This window comes from Carassius carassius, chromosome 46 (assembly GCF_963082965.1).
Source record: "Carassius carassius chromosome 46, fCarCar2.1, whole genome shotgun sequence".
In the NCBI taxonomy this organism is placed as follows: domain Eukaryota; kingdom Metazoa; phylum Chordata; class Actinopteri; order Cypriniformes; family Cyprinidae; genus Carassius; species Carassius carassius.
The window spans coordinates 1,619,795-1,639,403 of NC_081800.1; the positions used below are offsets into that span (position 1 = coordinate 1,619,795).

Sequence of the window (19,609 nt, forward strand, 5' to 3'; positions counted from 1 at the left end):
GGAAGTGTTTTTGGCACTGTGGGCAGGAGCTAAAGTCCTGCTGAAAAATGAAATCAGCATCTCCATAAAGCTTGCCAACAGATGGAAGCATAAAGTGCTCCAAAATCTCCAGGTAGATGGCTGCATTGACTTTGCACATGATAAAACACATTGGACCAACAGCAGAAGACATCACGACACCCCAAATCATCACTGACTTCACACTGGAAAACTTCACACTGGACTTAAATGCTAAATTTACTTTAATCTGAAAAGAGGACTTTGAAAAACTGAGCAACAGTCCAGTTCTTTTTCTCCTTACCCCAGGTGAAATGCTTCTGATGTTTCTGGTTCAGGAGTGGCTTGGTCTAGGAATGTGACAGCTGTAGCCCTTTTCCTGAAGATGTCTGATTGTGGTGACTCTTGTTGCGCTGACTCCGTCTTCAGTACACTCCTTGTGAAGCTCTCCCAAATTCTTGAATCAGCTTTTCCTGACAATCTTCCCAAGGCTGTGGTCATCCTTGTTGCTTGTGCACCTTTTCCTATCACACTTTATTCCTTCCAGTCAACTTTCTATGAATATATTTTAATACAGCACTCTGTGAACAGCCGGCCCTTTCAGCAATGACCTTTTGTGGCTTACCCTCCTTGTGGAGGGTGTTGATGATTGTCTTCTGGATAACTGTCAAATCAGTAGATTTTCCAATAATTGTGGTTGCATGTTCTAAACTAGCCCAAGAGGTACCCAGTATTTATACTCAAAATTAATCAAATCAAGCTAAAAATGTAATATTCAAATTTTTTGAGATACTGAAATTTTAATCTGCTAAATCGTAACCATCAGAATTAAAAAAAAATCAGTTTGTGTGCAATGAATCTAGAATATAAGAAAGATTGCCTTTTTAAATTAAATGACAAATAATAAAGACCTTTTCCATGATATTAACATTTTTTGAGATGCACCTATATATAAAAATGTCTTTTAAGACCACATGAAACAAACATCTCTCTTACAGTCATTTTCCTCATCAAGCTTAATAAAGTAATTAGGTGATGTGATGCATTATTGTTTGCTAACCAAGTCTAATCCAGGCCAGTTTTGCTCATTTTGATCAGTGATCATCAACCGTGAAACATTTTACACTAAAACATTTTGTTTATACAGTTTTATACAGTACATGAATTACAAACTTATTGTTGTGGGGCATAAATAATATATTGTTTTAGATTTGGGCTTGGATAAATGACTATTGACTAATTTATTTTATTTTATTTTATTTTATTCTCCATTCTGTCACCGATGGAGTTTTGGTTCCTTGCCGCTGTCGCCTCTGGCTTGCTTAGTTGGGGACACTTAATCTACAGCGATATCGTTGACTTGATTGCAAATAAATGCACAGACACTATTTAACTGAACAGAGATGACATAACTGAATCCAATGATGAACTGCCTTTAACTATCATTTTGCATTATTGACACTGTTTTCCTAATGAATGTTTTTCAGTTGCTTTGACGCAATCCTTTTTGTTTAAAGCGCTATATAAAAAAAGGTGACGTGACTTGACTATTGGTAAATTGCTAGACTGTAATTGCATATTCTGAATTAAAATTAATAGTTAAAGATCCTGCAGTCAATGGTCTGGTACTGTGAAAATTAGATTTCTTGAAAGTTCAAAGTTTTGTGAAAATTATATAATTCCCTCTAGAGCGCCACTTATTCTAAATTATTCAAATTAGTGATAAAATTAGTGGAAATACACCTAAAAAAACTAATAAAATTATAATAAAAAAGATAAGGCTGACAGAAAATATTAAAATATAAAAACTAATATAATAATTACTTTTATGTGTAACCACTGAAATACATACTTATTAAAGAGGTTGAGGCCGATGCGGTATTGTCTCTTGCGCATGATATCACTGAAGAGCGCTGGAGAGTCCCAGCTGATGCGAGTGTCTTTGTGATAGGTCTGTTTGCTGAGACTCTGTTCTCTCAGACTCTCGTCTCTAGATGGCAATTCTGAGTTTATTGTTTCAATGGAGTTTGAATTGCTGTTGATACTGTCATTGTCTCCGTCTGAGAAATCTGACACTGACTTTCTCTGCTGGTTGCCGTTGGTGGTCAGGTGGCTCTCCACCTGCTGGTGTCTAAGTGGCTCTTCATCTCGAGAAAGTGAGGGAACTCTAGGAGGTAGTCCATGTGTGACTTGTTTGGGACTTGCCCATGGTCCTGCTACAGTCTGTTCAAGAATAATTTGTGGCTGGACCAAACTATGCTCAGAGCGATCGCTTACATCTGCGGAGCTGTCCCTGGGAGGATCGATGGTCAGCAGGGGTAAATCTGCACAGAGCCTAGGCCCCTGGCATTCGAGGGAAGGAGTGTCCATGTCCACTTTGTCATCCATGGACCAGCCAATAGTCTGCATGCGATGCTCAGACTCGAAGCTGGAAGGCTGAACCAGTGGAGAGAGCTCCTCTTCATCGATGAAGAGCGTCACTTCACACATCTCATCCAGCTTGTGGTGCTCATGGGGCTGAGGGAGCTCATCATCCGGCTGCATGCCCTCTTCACAAAGCACTTGCTCAGGATGCATCTCCTCTTTTTGCGGACTACGACAGGTCAGTGCGTCATCGATCGACTCTGCCAGTGACTGAACTTGCCTTGAGAAAGTGTCCTCTAGTTCTGGGATTGTGTCTGTTAAGTCATTTTGAGTTTCTGGGGCTTCCAAAATGAAAGGAACCATCTCTGTGGCCTGCACCATACCTCCTACTTGGCTGACATCTTCCAGGAGAGACATTTGCCTCCCATCCAAAACAGAGCCAAGGACTTTCTCAGGTCCCTCAAAGGAAAACTGCAACCTCATGTTGGACAGAAGGATCCTGCGGGTCATGCGGTTCTCCGACATCGAGCTCCTGAGACGCTCAAAGTTCTTGTTCATCTGGTATTGCCGGAAAGCTGTCTGGATGGTGCGTGCAGCATGACGGGTTATGAAACGGCCTCCGTATTTCCGCTCAAGCATTTCCACCTTACAAAACCAAGAAACATATGAATAAGACGGTATCATAACAAACCAGTTAGGGTTAATTAGAAGGTACAACCCATATTGTTTAAACAATAGTGTTTTTGGTTATACTTCATTTTAATAGTCCACTTTAGACATTCTACTAACTATAGTGTATGACATTTTGGTAACACCGATTCTCACAATTAACTAGTTGTTTATTATTAGCATGAATATTACTAGCATATTGGCTGTTTATTAATACTTATAAAGTACATATTAAAGCATTATTCTGCATGACCATACTCTAGATCCTACACCATACCTAAACTTCATGTCAACCTACTGTCATTAAAGTATTAGCAGACTGTTAGTTTAGGGTTAGTATTAGTAGAATAAGTTAATCTATGTATAAGGTACTTATAATCAGTAGAATGTGTGTTGTGAATCATCAAAATAAAGTGTTTGCAGATATTAAGCAGACAGCCTACTAATACTCTAATGACCGCTAGTTGACATGTAGATGCAAAGTTTCTTTGAGTCTGATTATCAAGTCTATTTTGTGTGTGTGTGTTTCAAATAGTGGACTATCAAAATAAAGTTTAACCCAATTTTTGAAACACACACAGACAACGTTGGTGATAATCATGATTCTGCAAACTACGAAATGCAGCATAGGCTAAGTTCAAACCTCTGGTCCACTTTTAACTTGCTGGGACACTGTACCTTTTTGTCCTGCAGGTCTGTGGAGAGCTCATAGCTCTCAGAGAGGGAGTGCGAGCGCTTGATGGCCTCCTCCTCTGCCTGCTTGCGGAGGATGGACTGAGAGTGCTGTAGTTTGGGCCGTTGAGGGCGCTGTGGGCCTGGCTGGACACTGTGACCGTACACTGGGCTTTCAAACTGCTCCGGACTCAAGGAAGAACTGTGTGTGACAGGGCCATGGCCATATCCTGTGCTGGTGTCCAGGGAAGGGCCGGCCTCACTGTTTTGAACACTCCCCTCCACACTAGACAAGACAAGAAAGCAAATGAATTAATGTAAAAATACACATTTACAACATTTATATGGTTCAGTGGGTCATATTCAATATCAATTTCACACACATTGTAAGTTCAGAAAAGATTCTCATGCAAACTTTCTGCTGTGATGGTGCACAACATTTTTTTTAGCCTTTCTAATGTTGACCATTCCATCCAGACTGTTTTAATGGGCAAGTACATGCCCATAATAATAATAATAATAATAATACATTTTATTTGTAATGCGCTTTTCTTAGACCCAAAGCGCTACAGTAATAAAGTAATAAATAAAGTAAAACAAAACACCAAAAGCAATACAACAATTCATTATAGAAAGACAGTCTTGAATAAATGTGACTTAATCAACTTTTTAAAATCATCCAACGTTGGTGCATTTCTGACGTGCAGAGGAAGTACATTCCATAGCTTAGGGGCTTTATATGAAAAGGCTCTTTCCCCCATGGTCTTTAGCTTGCATGATGGCTGGTTAAGTGAAAGAGAGTTAGTAGAGCGAAGAGAGCGTGATGGAATATAAGGGCTGATGAGTTCACAAAGATACTCAGGTGCAGTCCCATGAAGTGCCTTGTATGTTAAAGTAAGAATTTTAAAATCAATTCTCGCATTTACGGGAAGCCAGTGTAATTGTGAAAGAACCGGTGTAATGTGTTCACGAGGAGAAGTACAAGTGAGCACACGAGCGGCAGAATTTTGTATATACTGAAGCTTGCTCAACGATTTAGCTGGAAGGCCAGAGAACAAGGTATTACAATAATCTAACCTAGTTGTTATGAAGGCATGTATAAGCCTTTCTGTGTCTGCAAAAGAGAGAAAAGGTCTAAGTCGAGCTATGTTTCTCAGGTGGAAAAATGCAGTTTTAGAGATGTGTTTTATGTGTGCTTCAAATGATAATTGTGAATCAAAAATGACACCAAGATTTCGCACCTGTGAAGTGGGGATTACCGTGCAGGAATCAACAATCAAACTGATCTGCTCGGCCTTACGTGTGGCTGCCACTGTACCAATCCGCATCAGTTCAGTTTTGGAGCCATTCAGCTTCAGGAAGTTGTTATGCATCCAGTTACTGATCTCTGCTAAACAACCACGTAAAGCTATTAATGAGCAATGGACATCAGGACTAGTGGTGATGTAAATCTGCGTATCATCCGCATAGCAGTGATACCCAAGACCATGTTTCCTAATGATCTGCCCAAGTGGAAGCATATAAATATTAAATAATATTGGACCCAGTACTGAACCCTGAGGAACTCCCTGTCGAACAGGCACGGTATCTGATTTATAGTTACCCAAGCCAACAAACTGGGCACGTTTAGTTAAATAAGACCGAAACCAATTGAGGACAGCTCCAGAAAGACCCAACCAATTTTCCAGCCTGTCAAGCAGAAGAGAGTGACATATAGTGTCAAAAGCAGCACTGAGGTCTAACAAGACCAAAATACTGTATGCACCTGAATCCGCTGTGATAAGAAGATCATTTATGACCCTAATTAAAGCGGTTTCAGTACTATGCCCTCTTCTGAACCCAGATTGAAAAGGTTCAAAGAGACTGTTAAGAGCTAGGTGATTATTTAACTGAACAGCCACAACACGCTCAAGAACTTTAGCCAAGAATGGGAGGTTAGAAATCGGCCTGTAATTGGATAAATCAGATACATCACAACCATTCTTCTTAGGGACTGGTGTAATGGCAGCTATTTTTAGTTCTGGAGGAACAATTCCAGAGGTCAATGACAAGTTCACAATTGAAGTCATAAAAGGGCAGATTGATGCAAGGCAGTTCATGATGACCGAGCAGGGAACCGGATCTAAAATACTGGTTGTAGAGTTCATGGACTTCACTGTACTTATAATAAAATCATCTCCGACCATTCAAAGTTTGAAAAGGTAGTAGTTGGGAAGTTTGAAGGCTGGATATTAACTAGCTCAAGAGGAGTGATGGTATTTAAAGTGCTATATATATCCTCAACCTTACCAGTGAAATAATGAAGAAACTTATTGCACTGTTCAACAGAGGAATGAACAACGGCCTTAGTCGGTTTGAGAAGAGTCTTAAACAGCGATTTAGTATTTGTTGCAGCGTTACCAATGATGCTTGAATAGTAGCTCTTACGTGCAGTATTCAAAGCAGAATGGTAAGCAGACTGTTGTTCAGTGTAAAGAAGCCTGTGCACCGTCAGGCCAGATTTTTTGTACTGCCGTTCTAATTGTCTTCCGGCAGCTTTCATTAAACGTAAATCCGGGGTAAACCATGGACAGGGTTTCCTAAAAGTAACAAGCCGTTCTCGCACAGGTGCGAACTCATCCAAAAGTGAGGAAAGCATGGAATTATAGTGCTCCACGGAATTAGTAGTGGAAAGCCCAGAGACAAAAGTCGAAAAAAGAGTGAAGTCCATGTGCTTGATGTTACGGAATTTGATAGTGCGCTCAGAAATAGATCGTGAAGACATAACATTTATGTCAAAAGTAATAAGTCTATGATCACTTATACTCATGTCGATACTATCCAGAGATTGGATACCAACACCAGCAGAACATACCACATCCAATATATGGCCCAGCCTATGGGTCGGAAAAGTAACATGCTGTTTAAAGTCAAAACCATCCAAAATGTCCAAAAAGGTAGCAGTTTTGACACAGTTTGGATTATCAATATGGAAATTGACATCGCCAGTCAAGACCATAGACGGACAGAGTGGACTAAGAAGTGTCAGCAACTCAGTAAACTCAGAAAAAAATAAAGGATTAAGTTTTGGTGGACGATAAATTAGCAGCACAAGAACAGGTGAAGCACCATTGACTTTAAAAACCAGACATTCAAATGATGAAACAGTAGGAGCATCAATAACATCAATTGATATATTAGATACAAATATTGCAGCCAAGCCACCACCCTTACCCGAAGCTCGAGGCACGTCAATATATTTATATCCAGATGGGGCACACATGTTCAAATTAAGATAGTCATTGTCTTTATGCCAAGTTTCACTCAGACAGAGAATATCAATTTTCCTGTCAAGGATAGTGTCAGTGATAAGTGCCGTTTTATTGTTTATTGACCTCGTGTTGAAGTGAGCGAGTCGCATAGTGCTACAGCACACATTCGCCGCGGGTTTTTGAGAGAGAACCTCTGGATAGCGTAGGTTACTATGGCCGATTCCACGGGAACCCGAAGTACAACGCAGCGAGCGCCTGCGGTTAGACCAAAATGCAGTGACTCCAGCACCGGCAGTAGAGCGACTCTGACGAGACCCTCTATGATTATAACTAGGCCGGCGGAGGAGCTGCATGGAACGCAAAGTTTGTATGACGCTGATATCTGGACGGTAATGGTGTCCCAGGGACAAAAGATCAGAGAGAGAGTACCTCAGCATGGTGAAGTCCAGAAGTACGGTCCACTGCTTTACGCTGGTTCCTGATAAAATCAGATCACAAATAATCCAGGTGATCATATGAAGTCGCATGATAACATCCAAGAGTTGTTACACAGCCATTGCACACGGAGAACTTGACGCAACTCCAGTGACTCGTTTGATCTCACACGGAGACAGCAGCAACAGGCAGAGACAGTGCAGGTGAATCACGGCAACCAGATGTGAGCAGCAGCAGATAGACCAGGGGGAAACACTTTAAAACGCTGGCTCAGTAAAGGTAACTATATGGAAATCCAGCAGCAGGTTAAGACTCAGAAGAGTTTAAAATTATTCAGAAGAGTTTAAAATTAATTAAAATAATAAACAACTAAAAATACGGCAGGAGAAGTGGCAGCCAAACGTGCGCCAACGTCCTCTCCGAAACCATAGTTAGGATTCAGTATTTAAGCTTTCTGCATAACACCTCATGTGACTGCTCTCAATGCTCTCTAAAGATAATTGATTTTTATGTAAATCCAAGTGTACCATTCCCAACACCAGCTAAGATATACAAAGCTATTACTGTATATGCTTCAGTGGTAGACTGCATTTTCATGCCTGACCTATCCCAGATTGAGCTTTCATTTTTGTTTTTCTGAAATAAGCAAGAGTTAGTGGCCATTCACACCAAAATACTTTTCAGTTTGTGTTAAGTTATGCTCTGTGTTAAACTTCTTTTCATTGGAGCTGCTTTCCCGAATGCCATGTCTTGAGATGCTGCAAAAGATTTAATATGCAAAATCAATGGTCAAACACACTTACAGGACTTATTTTGGAATAGATTTATTTCTGCCTTCAAATGTCATTCCTGTTCATCTGACCTGCATCTAAATACTCGTATCATACAAGGTGTAAGGGAAACAGGTCAATTTAGCTCAAAGGGAATCATTTAAGATTTTAAAGGGAATTTGAACAGAATCACTGTTTCACGGCTGATCACTGAAACGGCCAGCAATTCACTGAACGAGCCGTTTAACATCAAATCTGCGCTGGATATTAATATCCGTAGTATAGTGAAAACACTATCAATTAGCACAGTAACAAGACATTTAAGTTTAACAGTTTAAGACATTAACTTGTAAGCACAAAACACAAGATACTTCTCTTTTCAATATGAACAAGGCTTTATTAGATAAATTTAAGACGTATAAACTAATCTAATACATAAGCACACGCACTCACACATTCACACAAGTTGCAGGAAGAAAGAAAGTTAGGAAAAGATGAGTTTAAGAGAATGGAAATGTGAAATCCCAAGCTTACAGCAATATGTGAAATTGCATAGACATGAACAGCCATCAATCACTTAATTAACCCTCGCACTGAGTTCCTCAATGAGGTTAAAATTATATTAGATACACCAGTACAGATCAGAGTCTGGAGGTTACTTGCGTTGCCTGTGTAAAGGGGGTTCCCTTTTTGTCTTTAGAAAGGGGGTTTCCCGAGGTTGCTGATTGGCTGGAAGTTCAGTAGTCATTGAAGTGACGTCTTGAGAAGGCCGTGGTTGGGCGTCGTCTGACGATGTGGAGTTGTGGGCTGGTTGAAGTTGAATGGGCACTCGAGGTCAGACTCAGAGACACGGTGTTACAAAACTTAACTCAGAACACGAAACTCTCAAACGGAAAAGAAACTAAAGTAAAAGAACAGAAATACAGTTTGACAAGACTAGGTGGTGTTTCTTCTCATCGTGGCTAAGTGGCAGCAGGTTTGCAGAACGAAGCATGCTGGTACCGCGCTCAAAGAACACTAAAAGTCATGACTAAAAGCAAAGCTGAAAAGCAAAAGCTAAAAGCCAAAATTTGATGGTGTCCTGAGTATTTAAACTGGCCTTTTGGCCACACCTCAAATGTTGTCTTGACCAATTAGATATTGTCTTTGCTCGGGGGTATCATAAATCATATGTTATCTTATCAAGCATGTGGTCCAAATTTTCCCGCTCTTGAAGGGTATAATTTTGGACATGATCCCTATTACAAGAATATGATACATTTGACAAATAACTGATGGTCATTACTGTTTCAAGCTAACAGATTCAAACACATACACACTAAACATGAATATGTATCCTTAAGCTATCCAATAGTTATTAAAAGACATACACCATAAGTGATTATAAACATGGTAGTCAAATGTGTGGGTTACATATAAATGAATATGGAGTTAAGCAATGGACTGATATTCATTTATAAGTCTTTTTGAGTTCATTTTGGTGCATCTACATCTATAAAAGACAGTTCCTGTGCCATTCTCTGACATAAAGATGTTCTGTAGGGACCAGAGGTTAAAAGGTCCCCTTAGGAATTTCAGTCTGGTTCTGCTAGGTGGAGGGGAGTCAATACAAGAATCTTGTTTACTGTCATGTGTTTACATGTGATGGTCAACTGTGCATCTCTTTGACCATCAATCTTGATTACTTGCCCCAAATTTGACAATCTCTTCTCCAAACTGAAATTGTCAATAATTGTTCTAATGGTGTTAATGTTGAAAGCTGTTCTGTGAAAGAGTTGGTTGTTTGGTTATCTTGCTTCTGACTTGTGGCACTAGGAATTGATTTACAACATCCTGTTGCCTTTCTGAGGAATTCGGCTCCTCTAATTTCAACCATAGTCCTGATCGAATCTTTAATTTGTCTGGTTGGGGTCTGATACGCTACAAAGGTGTGCTCCGTTACCTATGCTCACACACTCAGAATTATGATTAGAACGATAAGCGGAGCACCATTGAAGTTACAATTCACATCCATTCACATTAGAGGGTAGTTACATAAATCATGCTATTTAAGACTGCACGAATCACTGCAAAGCACAGATAGAAAATTTTACTCTTTTTCCTTTGCAGAGTCAGATGCAGTGTTCTGACAATTTGCAAGCCACTACATATATGTTAAAAAGCACTGGCATGATATAAAGCATCACATTTGGTTGTGCTCATATTCAACACTTGTGAGAACTATTCCAAGTATACTCTGGCAGTCAGGTGAGACTTAAGTAAACAGGTAGCACACAAATTTGCATACTTGTCAAAAGATATGATCTATGCGAATGCAGCCTTCATGGTTAATTTTAAAAAGGTAATAGTATATAAAGTAACATTTAGGGGTGAACAAACTCCATGTTTCTAGATACACCAGCAGTGATTTTCGCACTTGATTCTAAGTTTCAAACTAAATTTAGAAAACATTTAATTGAAAACAAATTTAATTGTGAACGTAACAATCATGACTTTGTCTAAATAAATCATAATTTATCATCATGACTTTGCCTTAAAGCTATTATATACACAGTTTTTAGGCACAAATAAACAAAAACAATAACAACAAAAAACATACACATATAATATTTGAATAACTCGTAAGCAAACAAAAAATATTTAATAGCCAATGTATAAAAAGACAGTTATTAGTGGTGCTTGCTAAGGAAAGAAACATTAAGACTTGGTAGGGTCCATCTGGATTAGGTCTAGTAAGCAACCACCTCATTACTTGTCAGAAACCCCTAGCAACCAAATCAAAATCCAATCATTTAGGGGCAAAAGTAAGAAAATATTAACAGAACAAACTACTTCTGAGAGCAGACTTGATTAAAAATCTTCATGAATGATGGTAACCAAACATGGTAAACTTATAGGAAAACATTGTGGCATTACACACTACAACTAATTATTATGTCAGCTGTTTAAAGGCCTAATCAGAATTAATTCTATCAAATAAACTCAAGTGATCAAGATAAGAGAGTTGTCTGATGGTCTGCACATCTATCAAGCACATGCTTTGCACACAAACTCAGTAACAGGAGACCGGTCCTTATTGTAATTGAGCCATGTGTCTGTGGATCAGCTATGTGTAATTTAGTATTCAGTCAGAGCATATATCTTCCATGTTTACATGAACATTACTCACTGACTCTTACTCTTTGCAGAATTATGACGTGAATGTTGTCCTAAGAAAGATCTCCTGCCAAAAAAGTTCTGTTTCTTCTGCTTATCTGCCATTATAAGCCACAGGTTCGAAGGGCAGTTCAGTTTCCTGCAGAGAGCCAAAGTCTGCTCTGGTGAAACCAATCATTTACACACAAGCACATCATGCTCTGCGTAGAGTCATGAACTCGCTTGCACATACAGGATTTCACTCAAATAATGTAGAAAAGAAACTTCCTTCAACAACTTCCTCCTCCTAGTTTGAAGTCGTCATGCCTCTAGTCACATGCATCTCTGTACAAACAACTGTAAAAAAGACCTCACAATGCAGTGGGGCAGCTGAACACTAATGTAAACTAAGCACACCTTAGCAAGCAAAATACAGTGGACTTATGCTACACTACTAGACTGCTCTAACTAATCAAAAGACACACTAGTGATACTTCATCCTGAATTATAATATACTTTCAGTCTTTCTTTTAAGTTAGAAAAATGAAACATTATTCTTTTGATCATTTTTTATAATGATATCAAATTCTTCAATAAACATGCTAGAAGGCTAGTCATAGCTTTAGTAAGTAATATTAAAAATAGCATTGGTATTGAAATATCAATGCTTGCTAACGACTTTTCAACCATACAGTATATACAATACAGTACAGAACTGTCTTTAACAAATTGTGATGCATTAAAGGGGACTACAGGTGAAGAACTCAGTGACCAAGACACCAGATGAGTGCCATGTCCACACATTCACACAGAGTACATTCAGTCATAGAGATGTGCTGTAGACACAGTGAAATTCACACTTCTTGTGTAATATCTCTCGAGACGAATCTCATGCACCATCTGTCCTGGCAAACACTGACACGTTCCTCTCTCGCAGGTGGCCAGGCTAACAGTGCTCAGACACAAACGCCAGCACACAGTTTAGAAACCATGATGCTCATGTAAAATCAGGCTGAGTTGGGGAAGAACTTCAGTGTGCATTTACTGCTAAATTGTAACATTTAGGATTTAACATTTTTAACATGGAAAGGATAATAATACAGCATCCAAAATTTAGTTGATAACAGCAACTAAAGAGCAGCACAAATTAGCATAGGTTCGCAAACAAGCAGTGTGTGTAATGTAATAATAACGCAGACACAAAATGGCTTGAGGCATGCTTTTTGGGGGGGACATTAAATGATGGCACAAATACCAGAAAACTGACTACTGTAAATCATATAGTAAATAATATTGCATAATTCATTTAAATACACTCATTCCATAAATTTTGCATCTGAAAGGGAAACTCCTACAAATGGATGTGTACAGTAATTAGGTCAGCTGCAAAAATAACTGTATCTGTGCCTTCTCAACTGCATCTTTAGTAAATCCTGACAGTCGTTTTTTTAATGCCAAAAAAGGGGCTCGCACTGACACAAGCTATAAATTAATCTGGCCCTCAATCTGAATCTGAAATTCATATTCCATCTGTACATCAAAGTTACACCACAAAATTATATTGACCATTTTATGTTAATCATATTTGAACAGGTTCTCCATTTCAATGTAAATACTTCACCAGGAACGCCTCTGTAACTGAGGTTTAAACTAGTGATTTGAATCTTGTCAAAACTCTGTGAAAGTGTGCATGCGCTCAAGCATGAGTGACTCAGGCTCTTCTAGTGAAGTCATTTCCCTATCACCGGTCACATTAAAGAGGAACAGCTGCTGTATGATTGAGGGGGAAATGAAGAACGCACTAAAATGACATCTCCTCTTGCAGTCTCACAGACTTACAGAAACCTACAGTCTGAATTGTGTTTCAAAACCACAGATTTCCACAAGAAAAAACAACAAAAACAAAACACAAATGTGTTTTGTCACGTTGCATTGCAGTTCTGGAGCCGTGTCTATTAATAAATCTAATTAGTACCTCAATCCAAAAATTCCTAGACAAAAACCCATGATAGCATTAGAATGATTTAATTTAATTAGCATTAAAGCATTTTGTTGTTGTTGTTGTTGTTGTGTGTGTGTGTGTGTGTGTGTGTGTGTGTGTTTTGATTATGTGTGTGTGTGTGTGTGTGGCGTCTGTCAAACAATCCCCACTGGGTGTTTGCAGGGGGATTCCAGCATTTCAACTGAATGAAGGTGGATGAGAAAGAGGGCAGAAGAAATCTTTGGGACTTTTGGGAATGCATCACGTTAATGAAGAGCAGACGTCAGGCCTGTGTGACTGAGTGAGTGTGTGTGTTTGAGCATCCTGGTCGTCTCTAGTGGATTTCCATATGTGCCTGAAACACACTGCAGACCAGATGAACCAGATGACAGAGTCAAACACAACATCACATATTAAACATACAGTGATCTCAAAAAGTGTTTGGACACTAAAGCCACACTTAAGACTCATTGTGTTAGATGACTGAAATAAACGCCACTTGGTTTGATATTTAAAGAGGGACAGCACAAGTGCAATGTTTCACAAAAAAGAGGTTTGATTTGAAAATAACTACAACAAATGAGATGTAATATAATTATATATATATAATTCAGTATAATTTCAATTTGAACATAAGTTGCGACCCCATCGGTTGGGACGAAAGTAACACACAGGCGGGTCAAAAGTTACCGAACAATATAAGCTAGATTTTTTTTCTGTTACTCTTATTTTTATTAAGTATACCTGTCTATGACCTTGTTAATATGTAACTGCAAACCTATTCTGTCTTTTATTTTTGCAAAAAAAAATTATTAAATTACATATTTATATTTTTATTTTAAATTTAAGTTTCATCAAATGTCTCAAAACCTGACTGTACAAACTTTTTTTTTTTTTTTTTTTTTTTTTTTTTCAGTGTATTTTTATAAAACATTTTTTCAACAGAATGAACAATATAATAATTAAATTACATTGTCATAATATACATTCTAAATGTAACAGTAGGCCTATTCATGTTTCCATCCAGTTGTTTTTATGCATAAATTCAAAATGTGCATTAAACATCTGGAAACACTGCAAATTCATAGCTGGAGGTGTAAAAGCTAAGGTATGGCTAAAACCTAAATATAACTAAGGTAAATGTGAGGTAGGAGCTGCCCAGATGTTCCTCTGTTTGTCTTTCTGACCCTCACTCAGACATATTCTTTTGGTATAATATGACATAAACATTTTAATAAATGATGCAAGAGACAGAAATTCACAGAATAGCATGTACCGGAACAAAATAAATACTTCTTGTTACTGTAGCGGGACAAAAGTAACAATTGTTACTTTAGTCCTGACAGAAACTCCTGACATTTAAACCTGATTTACTTTTATACTAAAAAACTTTGAAAAATGCAAACTTTAGGATGTGTTAAAGCACTAAATAACCTGTAGATCGATCATTACTGTAACACATGAAAAAAAAAAAAAAAAAAAAAAAACACAAATTAAAAAAAATTACCGCTTCAATAATTTACTTTTTGTACTCGAAAACAGTTTTACGAACCTAACTGTGGGAAATGATGAGGAAATCACGTGATATTTCTCAGCTCCATCAAGGATTGAATGCTGAATATACAGTCATAGCTGGGAATGCAAATGCAGTAATAGGCTCTGAGAAAATCGCTTTGTTACTTTCGACCCCGCTCTCCCCTACTGATAGAGTATTGTAAGACCTTTTTGCTTTGTCAAACGTTAGTGGAATATGTTCATGGCTGTGATATGATGAACTACACCTGCGGTCACTATGCTGTGTGTGAACTTGAGGAGAACTGACTTGTCTATGTGACACCAGTTACTTAAAAGTCAATGCAAAAGGAAAAGGGAAGTCAGTTCTGAGAAAAGCTCTAGCAGAATTAGTTTACTGATGCCACTTGCTTTTGATATTTTGTTATCTATAATGCAATAGCATGCAGACATGCAGCATAAATGTTACATAGTGTGACATAAATGTTTTAATCCTTCTTGAAGCCACTACATATCATAAATAGTAGCTCCTCTTGCAGTTCTCTTGCAATTAGTCATTGAATTATTGGATGATACAATCACTGGCAGCCAAAGAAATCACACAGGCATCACATAACCAACAATGTTATAATAAAAACAACATGTTTGCTGATTTGTAGTTTTGCTGTAGGGCTGTTGGCACAGGATATGAGATGGCTGTTATTTGTCCTCCTGCAAAGGAAGCAGCCGTTCCCTGCTGATCTTTCTGGTGTTATTCTGTTATCTAGCTCAGCACCGCAGACATGTGACACAGGAAAAAAAAAAACACACACACACAACACACAAGTGTTGAACTGAAAGCTCAGGTCACAATTTCCATCATCACAGGGGAAAAAAAGGTAATAAAAAACACAAACAGCAACTTAAATTTAAAAATTCTTCCAGAATGACAAATGCCTCATGGCCTTCCAATAGTTAACAGAGAAGCACAGACCTTATGCAACAACACTGGACATATAAATAATCCATAACATGAAGCTGTAAGTGCTTTATGCTTTACACTCTGCATGAAAGTCTTGAATAAGATGTCTAACCTCAGTCGAGGACATCTCTGACTAATAAATAATGCAAATATATTCAGTTTCATGCTGTCTAAGAACTCTTTGTTCAAGACCTGAAATATGTGGACTGTTATGTTACACTGTATCTCTCAGCTGGACAGGCTAAAAAAACACCATCATTAATGTGATCATCTCATAAATATAGAGCAATGCTTCTGTCAGCACACATGACTTTTGCTACAGAGTCTACAGAATGAATGACACTGGTGCTACATTTACATAAAACAGGTCAACAGCATATGACAAGCTTCTGTATACACAGGCTTTTCAATACACACACATTTTACAGCACTTTGGAAACGTTTATTAACTTAATTTGGATGTACTGTAGCTTGACAAAAGCCACTTCCAGTAACACCTGAATACATCAATATAAACAAATATTCTTTAATAGCACTCGTTTTATTCTATTATCAAACCACATAGTTTAATCATTAGTTCAGACCTAAACTTGCACACAAACACTAGTTATAGACCAGTCTTACCAGCTGTCCAGCTCCAGTTCAAGCAGAGACTGCATTTTCTCTGAGTTGCACTGCAAACACCACATATCTGCAGAAGAACACACGTCCACAACGAAGCCAACTCAACCATCACTGGATCCAAGCGCTCCAGGGCTCTTGAGTTCAGCACAAGAACAGCTCTACTGCTCACCGTGACTGCTCTGAGAGACCAGCCTCTCTCTCTCTCTCTCTCTCTCTGCGTTATCTGTCACATTTGCTAAGAGGAATTCCACTGACAGATTTGATGCCAGCTGCCTATGTAATGCAAACCCTGCTTCAAATGCACAGTGAACGAAGGCGGGAGAGAGGGAAGGAACCAATGAATGAGTGAACACTCACAGGGTGACTTCTGCACCGGGCAGCAGAGGAATGCAAGTGGGAAAAAGAGGAAGCACCTCTATTAATAGAGCCTTTCAGAGAGAGTGAGAGATTGTCCTGTTCAAACGATCCAGCATTTGCTGCTCTGCTCTGACGATCATGTGTTTATGCTTCATGTCTACCGCTTTGTGTGTTTAGACTCTTGAGAGACAAATGCACACTCTTCCTCAGCATCACAAAACATGCTGCATGTTTTTAGAGTGAAGAAGACGTTGAGTATTATTTGACCTTGTTTCAGTGACCTTCCTTTGAATATACAGTATATGTGGACACAAATGGCTTTATAGAGGTTGTCTTGATTCATTTTCTTATATTCTCATGCAGATTCTCTCTTTTTCTGTTCTTATGGTTACACTTGTAAAGAATACAGCCTTACAGCACATAAACCACTTTACTGAATCAATGGGAATTTTATACAAAAATATACAGCTTTTATTGATTAAACTAAATTATTATTATTTCTCATGACAAACATCAGTGATGTAGATAAATATAAAATGTTTCCCCTTATTCTATACACTCCTGTCATTTCTGTCATCTGTACTAGTTGGGCTCTAAATATTTGTGAAAAAAAGCATTATATTTACAGATAAATTACAAAGCTTTAACTAAAACACATTAACTTAATACAAATAATAAACTGCTTATTTAAACAATAAATTGAAATAACCTTCATATTTGTTTTCATATTTAATATCGATAAATATATAAATCTGGTTATTTTGTATTTCAAATTGCATTTAGTCTATAAGAATTATTACAGAAACTATACCCGTTTCATTTATGTTTCACTAACATATGTGCACCACATTAACTACTTAATTTATATATTTAGTTTTAACATAAACAAAATAATAACATATTAATGGAGTATATTGGGCCCTAAATAGTTCAATACATTATAAGGAATTATATATAATTCAAGTATGAATATAGGTCAAGTAAAAAGATATATCATGTGACATGCACCTGTAGTCCTGGACTGACAGGGCTCTAGAAGATGGCATGAAGAGCATAAGATGGTGTGTAGAGGTGCTGGAAGGTTCACTGACCCTCTCATCTGAGGTGACAGGAAAAAGAGAAAATAAGTACCAGATGGCCAACTGTTTCCTTTACAAGGACACCAACCACTGCGCCAGCATTGCTGGATGAAGGTGACCAGGTCCTCTAATTAGAAGCAGGACATTTCTCTCCCTGTGGAGAAAACGACTGCTTCCTTTGGTTTGCTGCAACTATCACCTCAAACAGTGCATTGCTAAAGGGAACAGTTCAGTTCAACAGTGAAGAGAAGCAGCGCCAACATCCGTAGGTCAATTAAAGATCCGGGATGTCAGATCCGGGAAGTCCAACTGGACTCTCATAAAACATCGGCTTCAACTCTAAGCATTTGCCTGCAATGAAGACTAACTCCCACCAGGCCCACAATCATGGTGTCTTATTATAGTGCTTGTCAGTCATTTTTATATTCTCATTAACCAGCCTTAAGTAATCACAAGTTATATGGTTTAACAAGAACTGACCAGAAATAATAAAACGAGAAAAGGGGCCTGCATCCTAAAGGGTGATAAAGAGCAACACCACCCATTAAAAATGTCATCCAGTACCAGTGGAAACTGATGTCATTCCATATTTCCAGATTGTGATGTGCTTTCTCTGATGTTGTGTGGTCATATCTGCGTAGGTTTGTTTAACTAGGATCTCTGGGACTCCAGAAAGAACAATTCCAGTGGATTTGAAATGGATAAAGCTGTGTTAATGTACCTGAAATGATCCATATTTTAATTTAAGCTCTGTCTAAAAATAATGTCCTCAGTCAAGCCTGAAAAGGTCTTGCATTTGGTGCGGTAAAGTTGGTATTATGTTGGACATGCAATACGCTGAGAGAATTAAGGGACTTTCTCAAAAGCGCAAAAACATAAACATAAAAAAAAAATCCATTCCAAAATTTAAAAAACATGCAAAGCCTCATACAAATAAAGTGTAAAGATTACGCTGTGAATGGGATATTCAACTTGATTTGTTACATTGTTGTTACATAGTACATTATTTTAACTGAAGGAAACAGGTGTTGTTACAGCAGCTGTAATACATTCAGTAACACATCATACACCACTTGGATTCTCGAAAAGTAATTTTGTCTATTTTAAACGAATTTCTGAAATATACAAATCTGCATAATTTCCTGCAGTTATTGGTATATATATATATATATATATATATATATATATATATATATATATATATATATATACACACACAAATTATTGTGTATTTTAAAATCTCATGACAATTATAAATGTTGAGCAAATTTTCATCTAATGTGGGCACAAGTGTAGGGTTCTTAAATTTGTTTCCTTGCACAAACAAAAATATGATACCCCTGAACATTCTAACTTACATTTTGAATAATTGAATGAATATTAATGGTCAAATTGGAAAAAGCCCTTACAGACAAGCTGATTTAATGGTTGTAGCAATGAATGGTACAGTGGACTGTGCACCGTTTAGGACATTTGAGGCCTGTTGGCTCGTGGAGACCCAGTGATTGGAATCACATCCTGATTTCATTTTCCCACTGTTGTTCCTGCATACACTCCACACTTGTAAAAATAAAGTAAAACCCTAAACAAATTATGATTATTATTACATTCTCTACATTCTCTAAAATTCATATTTTAAGCATTTCACTGAGGCCTGGACTCACCAAATTAAACAAGGACTAACAGTACAAAAACCCACTATAGTACTACTAAAATGTTTGGTAGGCACATAATATAGCAATGTTATGGTGCCCGTAAGATTACTTTTTTGGTTAACTTAGTTTTGTCATGGCCACGACAAA

The 19,609-nt window shown here is 37.9% G+C and overlaps 1 protein-coding gene across 6 annotated transcripts in view; it reads right to left on the reverse strand.

Annotated features, from left to right (window-relative positions):
* The window catches only part of LOC132129747 (IQ motif and SEC7 domain-containing protein 1-like), a 144,733-nt gene that overhangs the window by 31,064 nt on the left and 94,060 nt on the right, over positions 1–19,609 (reverse strand). For 4 of the 6 annotated variants that reach the window (XM_059541464.1, XM_059541463.1, XM_059541468.1 and 1 more), the window contains 2 exons: positions 3,709–3,988; positions 1,850–3,006 (listed from right to left, as the gene is read on the reverse strand). In XM_059541464.1, the coding sequence (XP_059397447.1) occupies positions 1,850–3,006; positions 3,709–3,988 (1,437 nt within the window). Of the gene's footprint in view, positions 1–1,849; positions 3,007–3,708; positions 3,989–11,327; positions 11,521–16,371; positions 16,791–19,609 lie in introns of those variants that run through there. The other 2 variants (XM_059541467.1, XM_059541465.1) reach the window with 2 other exon arrangements.